Source organism: Falco punctatus (assembly GCF_963210335.1).
Source record: "Falco punctatus genome assembly, contig: scaffold_30, whole genome shotgun sequence".
NCBI lineage: Eukaryota > Metazoa > Chordata > Aves > Falconiformes > Falconidae > Falco > Falco punctatus.
The window spans coordinates 537,572-550,774 of record NW_027660235.1 but is presented as its reverse complement, the minus strand read 5'-3'; the positions used below and the strand labels follow the sequence as shown (position 1 = coordinate 550,774).

At 52.3% G+C, this 13,203-nt stretch overlaps 2 protein-coding genes across 4 annotated transcripts in view; one reads left to right on the top strand and one right to left on the bottom strand.

The window, feature by feature from the left end:
* Positions 1-13,203, top strand: part of LOC308057440 (uncharacterized protein) — a 279,898-nt gene that overhangs the window by 49,864 nt on the left and 216,831 nt on the right. The window lies entirely within an intron of this gene.
* LOC308057443 (olfactory receptor 14A16-like) lies at positions 6,498-7,979 on the bottom strand. Its single transcript, XM_080411547.1, has one exon. It carries the CDS (start codon positions 7,595-7,597, stop codon positions 6,569-6,571), a length of 1,029 nt encoding a protein of 342 aa, XP_080267673.1. The 5' UTR covers positions 7,598-7,979; the 3' UTR covers positions 6,498-6,568.

Genomic DNA, 13,203 nt, shown 5'->3' with positions numbered 1-13,203 from the left:
CACATATATATAATACTGAAAACAATATTAAAGATGCGACCCCCGACAACACCGAAGCTCCGAATACCTTAGAATTTGACCTGCCTCCTCTATGGAGCCTGATGAATGTAACATATCAGATACTGAACTCTACTAATCCCGCCATGACAACAAACTGTTGGCTTTGTTATGACATAAGGCCCCCTCTTTATGAGGCAGTAGGTATACCCTATGAACCGGAACTCGTTAGGGGGCCCAACCCCATACATTGTGTGTGGAGCTCCGAGGACAACCCAGGAGTCACAATGCAATATGTATCAGGGCGGGGTAGATGTGTCGGCGAAATACCCCTTGAAAAAAGGCCTCTGTGTTTGAACGAGTCCACATCAGAAGAGCTATCGAAAGCTGATTGGCTAGTTCCTGTCAAAAACACCAAATGGATATGTTCAAAATCCGGAATTACCCCATGTGTATCTCTTAAACTGCTCAAAGGAAACCATGAATTTTGAATACAGGTAAGGATTATTCTGAGAATCGTATACCATCCTGAGGAATACGTATATACTCATCAAACCCTTCCAGCTTCGCATCATATCCAAAAGCGAGAACCCATCACCGCTCTGACTACAGCTACCTTGCTAGCCGTAGGGGCCGCAGGGGCAGGAACAGATATAGCCTCGTTAGTCGAACAGAACCAGAAGTTCCAGTCCCTCAGAATTGCAGTGGGTGAGGATCTGGCTCGCATTGAACCATCGATCAGCGCTTTGGAAAAGTCACTGAGGTCGTTGTCCGAAGTAGTTTTACAAAATCGTAGAGGATTGGATCTCATGTTGTTACAACAAGGCGGGTTATGTGCGGCATCAGGAGAAGAATGTTGTGTGTACGCAGATCACACTGGGGTTGTCAGAGATACAATGGCCCAACTTAGAGAAAGGCTAGAAAAAAGAAAGAGAGACAGGGAAACCCAACAAGGGTGTCTTGAATCGTGGTTTGCCCGTTCACCGTGGTCAAGCACCCTGATATCTACCTTGGCAGGGCCGATTGCAGTGATCATCATGGCGCTGATCTTCGGACCCTGTATACTGAATAAGCTCGTGTCATTTGTCAAGAGCCACCTAGAGAAAGTCGACGTTATGCTGGTAGAATGCCATCAACTGCTTTAACTTTTAAGTCCCATTTGGTATTACCCTTAGCTACCTCTAGCTTACCCTAATTCATACCTTGGTATTATCAATTACCCCTTACCTTCCACCTGACCACTGTGCCTTATGTTTTTTAGACAAGTTGATACAATATTCTTTTAATATTTTTACAAACCATAGAATATAAATTAAATTAAGATTTTGATTGTTATATTTTGGCTGATTCAATTATCCATAGGGAGGGGGGAAAGGTAGGTAGTTAGGGCTTGGCGGTCGGAAGTTGTCGCGCTGTACGGAAATATAGAGCCCCTCTCTGGATAGCCAATAGCGTTTAGCTTATGACGTAAGCAGACGGAAGGAACGTTGAAAACCCAAGCTCTATAATGCCGCGCCACTTATCAATAAACACCATTTTGCCATCCACCACATTGGTGTCTGCGTGCTGATGGACCGAGCGGCCTGGGGTTGGCTGCCGTGCCGTTCCTGAACCAGGTCACCGCACGCCTGCGAAGGCAACAGGGGAATTGAGAGGATGTTAGAAGCCTTGAAAGGGCAAGTTCTAAATGTACCATGACTGCGAAAAAACAAAAAGCAGAGTGAAGAAGCATGAGTTATGCCTGAAGAAGTATCTTCACGTACCCCCAAAGACCTTTCCCAGGCCTGACAAAAGCCCAGGGGATTACTGGCAAATAGACTTTTTCCAAGTTACTGCAGAAATTGGGTATCAGTATCTTTTAGTCATGACAGATGCTTTTTCAGGCTGGCTGGAAGCTTTCCCTTGCCGCACCATTAAGAATTATCATAAGTGTAATTTCAAAGATAATACTAAGATTCAGGGTACCCATAGGACTTTCTTTGGGTAAGGGTCCACACTTGGTAGTAGAAGCCCTTCACCTTTTAGCTAAACTAGGAGGGGTAAAATGGGATCTCCACAGTCCATGAAGACCTCAATCAAGCAGGAAAGTAGAAGGAATGAAGCTAAGCCTGAAAGGACAGATGAGTAAAATCTGCCAAGAACCTGAGAGAGCATCAGATGCTTTTCCCTCAGCATTGCTACAGATACAGGATCCAGCGTAAACGGAAGGAGAGACTTTGGAAAGTATACATGGTAAACCTTGCCAGGTGACAGAAATGGGACTGAATCCCAAAATAATAGAAGGGAAACATGGCTTAAAAGAGTATGTTCAGTCTCTAGGAAAGGTCCTGTCCTCTCTCCAGAGGTATGTCACTGTGAGCGCAGATCTGTCCCTGGACGTGCCTGTACATCACTACCGACCCGGAGATTGCGTGTATCTTAGAACGTGGTTGGATGAACCGTTGAGGAGAAGTGAAAGGACCTTTCCAGATTTTTCTCAGCACCTACGCTGCTGTCAGGCCTGAAGGAGTCACTCCATGGACGTGCCATAGCAGGGTTTAACCAGCCACATCACCAGGATGGACTGTCAAGCAACAAAAACCTTAATGCTTGAAACTACCTCCAGAATCATGAAGTTCTAGGTTCGGTATCTTGCATTATTGCCAGACAGCATATAAGTGAATGACTGAAATGTGACCCCAGATAAGACTGGGCTGTCTACAGGGAAGCTGGAGTCTGCTACTTGTCTCTCCTTTGTAGATATATGTTGAAACATGTTTTACAGATGTATAGAATTTGGCCTGTGATGTGATATGCTAAATCCTCATCTTGGGTGGGATAGGGAGGAGTCATGGACATGGAATACTCATTTGAAAATGGTGGAAGGATCGATGAATGTTTTTAAGAAGAGTGATTGTTGGGTTTGTACCCATTTCCCTGAATGTCCTCATGCAGGAATGCCTGTAGCTGGTATCCCCATCCCATTTGGGACTAGTCGGAGTAACTTGTGGCTAAGACCAAAATACACTCATTGGAACGAGACTGACCTCCAGACCTGGGCAATACTGAACCCACACTCAGTGTGAAGTGTGTTACTAAAATGAAGCCAAGACACACCAAAATGGAACTCTGCTCTTTGTGGGGCCCTACCCACATTGTGATTGCTCAATGCAATTCATGAAGCTGTCAGAACTAACTAGCAGTAGCTACTGGAACGTTCCACTGGGCACTGGGTGGTGCTGGATATGTGCCAGTGTAGCACAAAAAGCATTACCACCAAGATGGTTGAGTAGATGTACCACCAAGATGGTGGGATTTTTCCTGACATGACTGACTGAGACACTGGACAACAGTCGGTGGTGAACAACTTACTTGCGGAGATACACGCAGAATCAACCACCCCTTACAGAGAGACCCACGGGGTTTCACTCTTCTGCTGGGTGGTTTATTCCTTGGCGAGGGGCTGCTGAACTGGGGAAGGCAGTGATAAAGAGATCCGCAGGAGTGGAAGTGATGGCCAAGGACACTGCAGGTGCCATAAACTGCACTCTGTACGGCAGAGACAATGGCCGTACGCAAGGGGACAACCCTTGGGTTCTCTTGGTGACTTCCAGCTTTGCCCGTGCCCTTTGCCTTCCATCTCACGCTGTCCTACGCTGTCCCACGGCTGCTGCTTTTTCCTGGCAGGCTGCAGGCACCCATCTGGCTTCCCCGCCTTGCTCTCACCCTGCCCTTGCCACACATGCACCGATGTCTGCCCACCCTCACACGCTGTTCCTGCAAACACACACACATGCACTGATCTGACACTCCTTCTGGACGACGTCTCCCACCACAGCACAAGCCCTTGAGTGACATTTCCTCCTCCTGACCTCCAGTCTCCACTTTCCCAGCTGCACTGGCTGGCAGTGCTTCTCCCTCCTGCTCTTCCCTACCTCCAAGGAAAGCTCCACCACCTGGGAAACCACCCTTCAGGCGGGCATCCCGACCCATCACCCTCCTTGTGGCCTTTCCCCTGACCATGCCACGGCCTCACCGCGCTCTTCCAAGGCTGCGAGCCTTTCAGCTTCTCGCATAGACACGAGCAAGCGGTGTGCCTGCTGCTGTGCTGTCATGTTCTCAGGCAGCAGCGATGTGACACGCAAGAAAGAAGCCCCTCGGTGGAGTGAGCCCAGGTCCTTAGGCAGAGGGGATCTCACAGCCCATGTGCCACCCAGGGGCCTTCTGCTGGCCTGCCCGAGACACTGGCAGATGGAGCTTAACAGCACGTGTCCCAGCCGTGAGTCAGGGGCTGCCCTACGCGCTGTTTCAGGCAGAGGTGACCTCACCGCCCCTTTCCCAGGCACATTGCTGCTGTTGGGCTGTCCCCTCCGCAGGCAGAACTGGCCTCACTGCCCCCGTCACAGCCATTGGCTTCCTGCTGGAATGTGAGTCCCTGAGACACAACTGACCACGAGATACTGTCCTCAGCCGTCACCCTCCCCGTGGCCCAGCACCCCAGCAGATAAAGGGAAGCTTCTCTCAGCACATTTATCTCATGGATTTCCTACCTATTATTTTGGGTGGAAGAACATTCCTCAGGGGAACTGCTCTGTTTCTACTGGACCCTGTTTTGTCTCTGCTTCTGCGCCTCTGTTTTCCCTTCTTCCCCCTGCTATCCCATCCCAACTGAGCTCTCCAGGGAAGTGAGTCAATGAGTCCTAGAATATCTCAGGTTGGGAGAGGCCCCTGTAAATCCCCTTGTCCAGCTGTCCTGCTCAGGGCAGGGTGAACTGGATGGCATCTCTCAAGGGCTCTGCCCACATTGGCATCATCCACAGAATGGTCTGAAAAGCCACTTTGTCAGCTTGTACTGGGAGACAATCAAGACATTCAACACAGTTGGCCCAACTGCTTGCACTGGAAGATGTCACTAGTCAGTGGCCACCAGGAGGACTTGACCACTGGTGACATTTGGACTTGAGCCCCTGTGGCGTATGATGCACCGACTCTGGGAGCGGATTGAAGGCACGAAGACACTCGGAGACACCTTGAGGACACTTTATTAAAATCAAGCAAGCCTTTTATACCTTTGCAGGGGGCTGACGTGTCAGCCTGTAACTGTGCTCTGCAACTTTCCACTCTGGGCTCTTTTTTTATTACAGACACAGCAGCTCAGCAACTCCCTTTATCTACAAGGCCACAAGCTCTGCAGACCACTCCCTATCTTCAAGGTTCTCCTCTTGCTCCCATGGCTTCCTTCCAACAAGCATAACTGTGTCTCTCTCCCAAGGTCGGGTTTCGCTCCCTGACGCCGTTGAGCTAGCTCGAGACATAGCAACAAGCCGCCAGCCAACTTCCCAGCCACAGTGTCCTCCATTTCTTCACTCCAGAAGTCACCCATCTGCCTATACAGAAACTGCAGGAGAAAAAGTCAGACCCCTTGCAAAGGTGCAGGCACAAACCATCCCCTTCTTGCCTCAATACGTATGGGTGCAGCAATCCCTTTGATGTCCCACAACTACCTGGAAATGGCTGCAGGAGTATTTCCACCGTCATTTCCCCAGACACTACGGTGAGGATGCCCAGCCTGTATTTCTCCCAATTGTCCTTCTTGCTTTTCCTGAACAAAGGCTGGATGTCTGCCTTTTGCCAGGACCCCAGAACCTCCCTGATTACTCGGACACATTTGAGGGCACCATCCAGAAAGGGTGCCGTGATCAGACAGAGGCACTTGCAATGACCCTGCCCAAGGCAGGTGAGATGAATCTCCCTGGGACAGTGGCCTTTGTTCCTGCAGTCACACACAGGAACGGCGGTGCCCTGGGAGGTGTCCCCACCTCAGCTGGCCTCATGCACTGCTGGCGTGGTTGAACCCCAGCCTCACGCACACAGGGGTGCTCAGAGGCACGAGCCCGTCCCTGGCACGTGCGGAGGCAGAGCACTGCAGCGGGCACAGTGACTGCCTGGCCTCCTGCTGCCCCTGCCAGAGGCTGGCAGCACCTCAGCCCGGGGGTGTCGCGCCCTGCTCGGCACCTCGCGGAGATAGCCCTCGTCATGAGCAATGGGCACGGGGACCTCGGTTCAAGGAAGCACGTTGCAGTGCTGCATTCAGGTGGTCTCCACAAATCCAGAACATTTGATGGAGGCCAGCACCGTCACAGAGTGCTCGTTGCCTGCCCCTGCCTGCGCTCACAGGACTGCCACGCAGCACGGCAGTGACCAAGCTGCCAGAGCACTCAGGCCTTACACCAAGGCAGGGGGTCAGAAGGAGAGTGTGGAAGTGGAAGGAGGGCAGCACTGGAGAGCCAAGGGGTGGTGTTCCCTGGTAGTGCTGCCATGCCAGGAACCTTTTCCCCTCCATCTGTGGATACAGGAACTGTCCCTGCAGCTCCAGAAAGGCCTTGGAAGGAAGAATCCCAGGAAAAACATAGTTGTTTAATGGCCCTTTGGCTTTGTTAGATGAAGAGAGAGCAGGGCACCTTCAGAAAAGAAAACCACAGAAGGAGTTAGAATGGGGACGACAAATTTATCAGAAATGAAATACCATGAGCAACTACAACAAAATCAGAAGACACTCTTGGTCTGTGATAAATTACATTATAAATGCTATTCATAAATTTATTCCTTCAGAAGAAGATACAGTTATCAGTTTGCACATTGCACCCTTGAGCTCCTGGTTCCTCATGCTGTAGATGAGGGGGTTCACTGCTGGAGGCACCACCGAGTATAGAACTGACACCACCAGGTCAAGGGATGGGGAGGAGATGGAGAGAGGCTTCAGGTATGCAAACAAGATGGTACTGACAAAAAGGGAGACAACGGCCAGGTGAGGGAGGCACGTGGAAAAGGCTTTGTGCTGTCCCTGCTCAGAGGGGATCCTCAGCACAGCCCTGAAGATCTGCACGTAGGACAGCACAATGAAAACAAAACAGCCAAATAATAAAGATGCATAAGCCACAATTAGCCCCACTTCCCTGAGGTAGGTGTGTGAGCAGGAGAGCTTGAGGATCTGTGGGATTTCACAGAAGAACTGTCCCAGGGCATTGCCTTGGCAGAGCGGCAGTGACAGTGTATTGGCTGTGTGCAGCGCAGCATAGAGAAACCCACTGGCCCAGGCAGCTGCTGCCATGTGGACACAAGCTCTGCTGCCCAGCAGGGTCCCGTAGTGCAGGGGCTGGCAGATGGTCACAAAGCGGTCATAGGCCATGACGGTGAGGAGAAAATACTCTGCTGAAAGGAAAAAGACAATCAGGAAGAGCTGTGCAGCACATCCTGAGTAGGAGATGTGCCTGGTGTCCCAGAGGGAGCTGGCCATGGCTTTGGGGACAATAGTGGAGATGGAGCCCAGGTCGAGGAGGGAGAGGTTGAGGAGGAAGAAGTACATGGGGGTGTGCAGGTGGTGGTCGCACACTACGGTGATGATGATGAGGCCGTTGGCCATGAGGGCAGCCAGGTAGATGCCCAGGGAGAGCCAGAAATGCAAGAGCTGCAGCTCCCGCGTGTCTGCAAACGCCAGGAGGAGGAACTGGGTGATGGAGCTGCTGTTGGACATCTGCTGCCTCTGGGCATATGGTCCTGTCACAGGAGAAAAAGACAGTGATAATTTAGGGGAGACTTCTGCAAGCAAAATCAGAGCCATTTCCCACAGACCACCCCCCCGTCACACACAGACATCCCTCTCTTTTCTCGGAGACCTTCCTGCAGCTGTGTGGCTGCAGCCCTGCTTGGTGCTGGCCGTGTGGGCGATGAAGAGCAGGGCATCTGCCCACGGGCTCTTGACCAGCCAGCCCCACTCTGCAGCAGTGGGTGGGGGCAGGGACCAGTCCTGGTGTTTAACTTTGTCCTGTGAAACCAGTGCCAACGCAGAAGGGCTGGTCAGCGTCTGCAGCGCCAGTGCTAAAGAATGGGAAGGGTGAAGGCATTTTAAGGGAGTTTTAGTTTTTTTCACAGCTCCCCGCCATCTCTCCTGTTGAATATTCTCGGATGTCAGAAAAGCAGAGCATTTTTGCTGCCCTCAGGTGGAACAGAGTGAGGTCTGTGAGGCAAGAGGATTGCCTGTGGTGAGGGCACAGTGAGGGGAGGTGGTCTGTCCTGCTGGTTCCCAGTTTCTATGGGCTTGCACCTTCCTGAGATGAATGGTGGCCACACTCCCATGTTACCCTGAAATACCACAAGGCACTGCTGAGAACAGACTGACCCACCACAGACCAGTAAAGGTTGTAGGCTTTCATCAGAAGTCAGCATCCCACCCACAGCAAAGGATACACAGCTCATTTCACCCACCCCAACAGCGTTTTCTCCATCACAGAAACTCTACGCCTCTACGTGGGGCTTTCAGCTCACTAATGGGTGCGAGGGGACAGGTTTCCATTCTGGAGGGCAACGCACTGCTTGGAAGGGAACTTCAAGGAGGTAGCCAAGTGCCCTAACAAGAGCATCAGGTTCAGGGAGAACCAGCCTATTGCCCAGCTCCACATAGGGCATTGCCCACAGCCCCACAGCTGAGAGGAAAGCTGGGACACCTGTTCCCATGGACACACCTGCAGGAGAGGACCCCCAAGGTCAGAGTGTGACTCTGCAGCTGAAACACCCATCCCCAGAGAGCCTGACAGCAAGAGCAAGAGAATAAAACTAACCCCAAAAGGCAGAGAAAGAAGTAAAATTGCACTGATGGTCTAGGTAAGAGTGTCCAGGGCGAGCGTGCCAGGCACTGAGGGCAGCGTTGCCCTTGCCCAGCTCTGCTCGCCACCTCCCACACACCAACATTGCCGGGCAGCTGCTCTCAGCCCCTGTGCTCTGCAGAGGGACCGGGGCACGTGGCTGCAGAGCTGCACCGCGGCTCTGCTGGAGCTCTGGCTGCAGAGGGGGTGGCTCACGCCTCGGGACCCCCAGCCCTGAGGGCAGAGGCTTTGCTGGGGGGAGAGCAGCCAGGGGGATGCCTCAGAGAAAGGGGTCTGCACTGCACATGGTCAGAGAGAGCTTTCTGATTCTGCTTTCAACAACAATTCTGTCTGAAGTTTCCTATCAGTCCTTGCAATATCCTGGATGTCAGGAGATTTTCCTTGTGGGAGGTATCTCCCTGTGCCAGGTCTTTCCCTGTCAGCGCTCACAGACCACATCTCTGCCTCTGTGCACTGGCCCCGCACAAACGTGCCTCTCTGCAGGGCACTGGCTGGGCGCAGGGTCCTGTCCGCAGGGGGAAAAGGGCAGCTCAGAACGACCCTGATGGCTCCAGCAAAGGTGCTGCTGCTGCTGTTCATAGGTGGAGGAGTGGCTGAGGGCACTTCAGGAGGCTCCTGGCAGACCTCCTCATCACTCAGAGTTACAGCTGGCAGTCTCAGGGACATCTTCAAACTCGAGATCTCCATTAACATTTCTGCCTTACCTCTCCTGCCCCCAACAACAGAAAGCTGAAAACACAGATTGAGGAGAGCCCTGGATTTATCATAGCAATCCCTGCGCTGACCTTCGATACGAAAAGTCTCATCCAGACATATTCTGAGGGTAACCTATCCTTGTAAGCAGCGCTCAGCCATGCAGCACACTCTCAACAGCAGAGAGATCCTTCCCTCTCGGGGCTCAGTCCATACGCCCCCAGAGCTGTGGGGAGCTCCCCGGCAGGCTGAGAGCTGCCCCTGGCAGGCGGCAGAGCCCCTGCCCCAGCACACAGCCCCCTGGGCTGCAGGGACCCTGCTGGCAAGGACAGCCCTGGGCACCCCTGCCTGCACAGCCACCTTCACAGCCCTGCAGCCGGCCCTGGCACAAGGCAGCCCACATGCCCTGGCCCTCCCACGCTGCAGCAGGGAAGCCCTGCTCTGCAGCACACTGGCCTCCTCCACAGCAAAAGGCTCCCACACGGTCCCACAGGCTGGGGGGGCCCCAGCTGCTGCAGACCCGGCTAGCAACTGCAGAGGCATTGCCCTGCAGCCACACACTTACCGCCTCAAGGGCTCTGCAGATTTCTCCAGCAGGGAGCTCTCAGCAGCCTCCCACCAAGGTCTGCTTTTGAGCTCTCCCTGCCTCCCTCCTCTGCCCCTCGGGGCTCCCTCCAGCTGTCCCTGGGGCTGCAGGGGAACCTGCTGGGCAGCAGGATGAGGCAATCCCTCATGGGCCTTGCCTCACCTGGGGGGACACACTTATTTCCAGCACTGGCAATTCCCTTACTAGAAAAAGTTTTCTGCATGAGCATCAACTTTTGTTAACCCATTACTAGACAGGACACCAGGAAGACTGCAGCAAAGGATCCAAGTACTCCTAAAGGAGCGTGTGTGTACGTGTGTGTCTGGTGGTTCTGCAGGCAGGGCAGGGAGGATGTCCTCAGTGCTTCAGTAAGCCCTGCAGAGCCCATTTCAGCACTTCATTGCACAGTCCGAGGGCTCAAGACTCAGCTCTCCTTTGCCCAGGCCACGTCTCTGCTCTGAAGCAAAGCCTTTGCACCCACGGGCTCGGGGACACTTGGTACCAGGTTGCCTTGTGGCCAGGCAGAGCTGGGCTGGTGCCACAGCTGGGGGGCTTCAGCCCAGTGTGCAGCAGTGCTTTCACACTAAGACGAGGGGTTTCCTCAGACTCTTGGTTTTAATGAGCCTGGCAGTTTCCGAAGACAGACGAGACCTTGTGTCTGACCAACCTGCCCACGACCTGCGCTTTGACAGCCCACTGTATCGGAGGGTGACTCTACCAACCTATCCAGGAACCCCGCTGACAGCATCATTGAGTCAGAGCCCTTAAAACCCCTACTCACATCTCCAGAGACTTATAGAAAATGAACTTCAGCTGAAGATTTTTATTATGCAAGTTTGTGACAGAGTAAGGTTCAAAAATTGGTTTGTGTTTTTTCGTTTTTTTGGTTTCGTTTTGGTGGGGTTTTTTTGTTTTGTTTTTTTTTTTTTTTTATATGTATGAGGGTTGAAAGACCTTACCAGCTTGTCTTCTTTTGCAATGGTGTTCTTTCCACTTTCCACCCCCTGTTCTTTGTCACTCATCCTTCCCAAGGTGACTCCCTTGGTCAGATGTCCCTTCATTCGCAGAGAGTGGGTCCTCACTTGTCCTCACTTTGTTCACAGAGGTGTTTATCAGATAGTGAACCACTAAGTCACTGTGGTAATTGAGGAGTTTACAACACCCAGCACCCCTGGACTTTTTTCAGTCCTGGCCCAGTTCATTGTATTGACATTTCGGGGGAGCTTGAGGGACTCCAGTCATTCATATTGTTGTTACCGTTTGGTATCCTGTGCCCAGGGACGTGTAGTAGGACCTTGGAGGTGGGTAACTTTGGCATGGAGGTGGGCTATCGTATGACAAGGAGATTATTTAATCTGAGGAAAGTCCTATCGCCTCAGTGGTTGGCTCAGCAGGGGACAGCCTCTCGTAGCTTCTTATGTGACACGTGCTCTGCAGCTTATCAGCTGTGTGGTACCATCAAGTTCCCCTTCCTGCAGGGAGCACAGCAGAGCTTGGCGGTGGGGTCTCCACTTGCTCCACCCTCCATTACTCCCATCAGCAGGTGCTGAGATGGCAGGGTGTGTTGCTTAGGGAGCTGTGCTAGAGTAGATTCCGTCCAAGCCAACTGTCCTAAAAGCGATGCAGTTATTTTAGCCTAGAAATCTTTCTATACTGCTAGGCTTCTTTTGGGTCCCAGTTTTCCCTAATTCCAAAGCAATGAGTAATTTTCCCAGAGGCAATTGAAACAATAGACACAGAAAAAAGTCCCCTCCGCTCTGTAGTGGGGTGAACTGGGAGTGACAATGCTGGAAGGCCCTTTGATGCCATGAGAACATTTAATCTTTGATCACCCCAAGTTCCTCTTTCCCCCTTGCCATAAGGCAGGACAGACACCTCCAGAGCCCACAGCATAGTCCCTTGCTCCTTGGAACACCCTCAGCCAGACCAACCACAGCTCATGCGAGGGACATCCAAAGGTCTTCCAAAAATCAGAAAGGCCTTTTCAGTGTGGTTTTGATGAGGAAAGCTTTAGGGTTTGCTCAGAGAAATCTCCCCTAACTTGTCACAGTCTTTTCCCTATTGGATAGGTCCCCATTCCCAGAGGCAGCCAATGCCCAGTGGCACCTTCATCACCCAGTTCCTCCTCCTGACACATGGAGACCCATGGGAGCTGCAGCTCTTGCACTTCTGGCTCTTCCTGAGCACCTGTCCTGGTTTCAACTGGGATAGAGTTAATTTTCCTCTTCAGTATATGATCTGTTTGGGCTGTGATGTGAGAACAATGCTGATAGCACACTCACGTTTTTAGTTGTTGCTGGGCGATGTTTATACTAAGTCAAGGACTTTTTGGTTCCTTGGGCACTGCCAGCGAGAGGGCTGGAGGGGCACGGGATATTGGGAGGGGACACAGCCAGGACAGGTGACCCAGGGTAGCCAAAGAGGTATTCCATACCATATGACGTCATGCTGAGTATATAAACTGGGGGAAGAGAAGGAAGTTGGGAACATCTGGCATTATGGCGTTTGTCTTCCCGAGTAACCATGACACGTGATGGAGCCCTGCTGCCCTGGGGATGGCCGAACACCTGCCTGCCCATGGGAAGTGGGCAAGGAATTCCTTGCTTTGTTTGCTTGTGCCCGCGTCTTTTTGCTTTACCTATTCAGTTGTTCTTATCTCAATCCTTGCCTTTTACATCCCTTCTCGATTTTCATCCCGATGCCCCTGGGTGAGGGAGGGGTGAGCAAGCGGCTGCGTGGTGCTTGGTTGCCGGCCAGGGTTAAACCACGACAGCACCGACCTGGCTGCCCTCATAACCAACGGCCTCGTCATCACTGCCGTAGTGTGCGACCATCACCTCAACACCTCCATGTATTTTTCCTCCTCAACCTCTCCCTCCTCGACCCGTGTTCTATCTCCACCACTCTCCTCAAAGCCCCAGAGGACCTTTGGTGCAGCTGAACCTCATGTCCAGGAAGGACAAAGTGCTTTGGAAAGTGTCCTTGGCAATGGTACCTGTGATCCAGGAACACTGTGAAAATCATTGGTCTGTTCCTCAACTGCCTCAGCACAGGGATGATAATCAACGGTGCTGGCTAACTGAGGAGGCCCCAGAAGACTGGGGGTTAGTCAAAGTGGTGCCCACCTGCAAGATGGGCAGGAAGGAGGATCTGGAGAACTACAAGCCTGTAAACCCAGTCCTTGTGTCAGAGAAGGTCATGGACGACAACTAGGTTGCTCAGGCAAGACTTGCCCTTGTTGAAGCCATGCTGCCTGTGCTGAATCACCTCCCTGTTCACCGTCGG

What these genes read in the sequence shown, in the direction of transcription:
- LOC308057443 (XM_080411547.1), bottom strand. Translation starts at nt 7,597, where the DNA reads ATGGCTCTGATTTTGCTTGCAGAAGTCTCCCCTAAATTATCACTGTCT.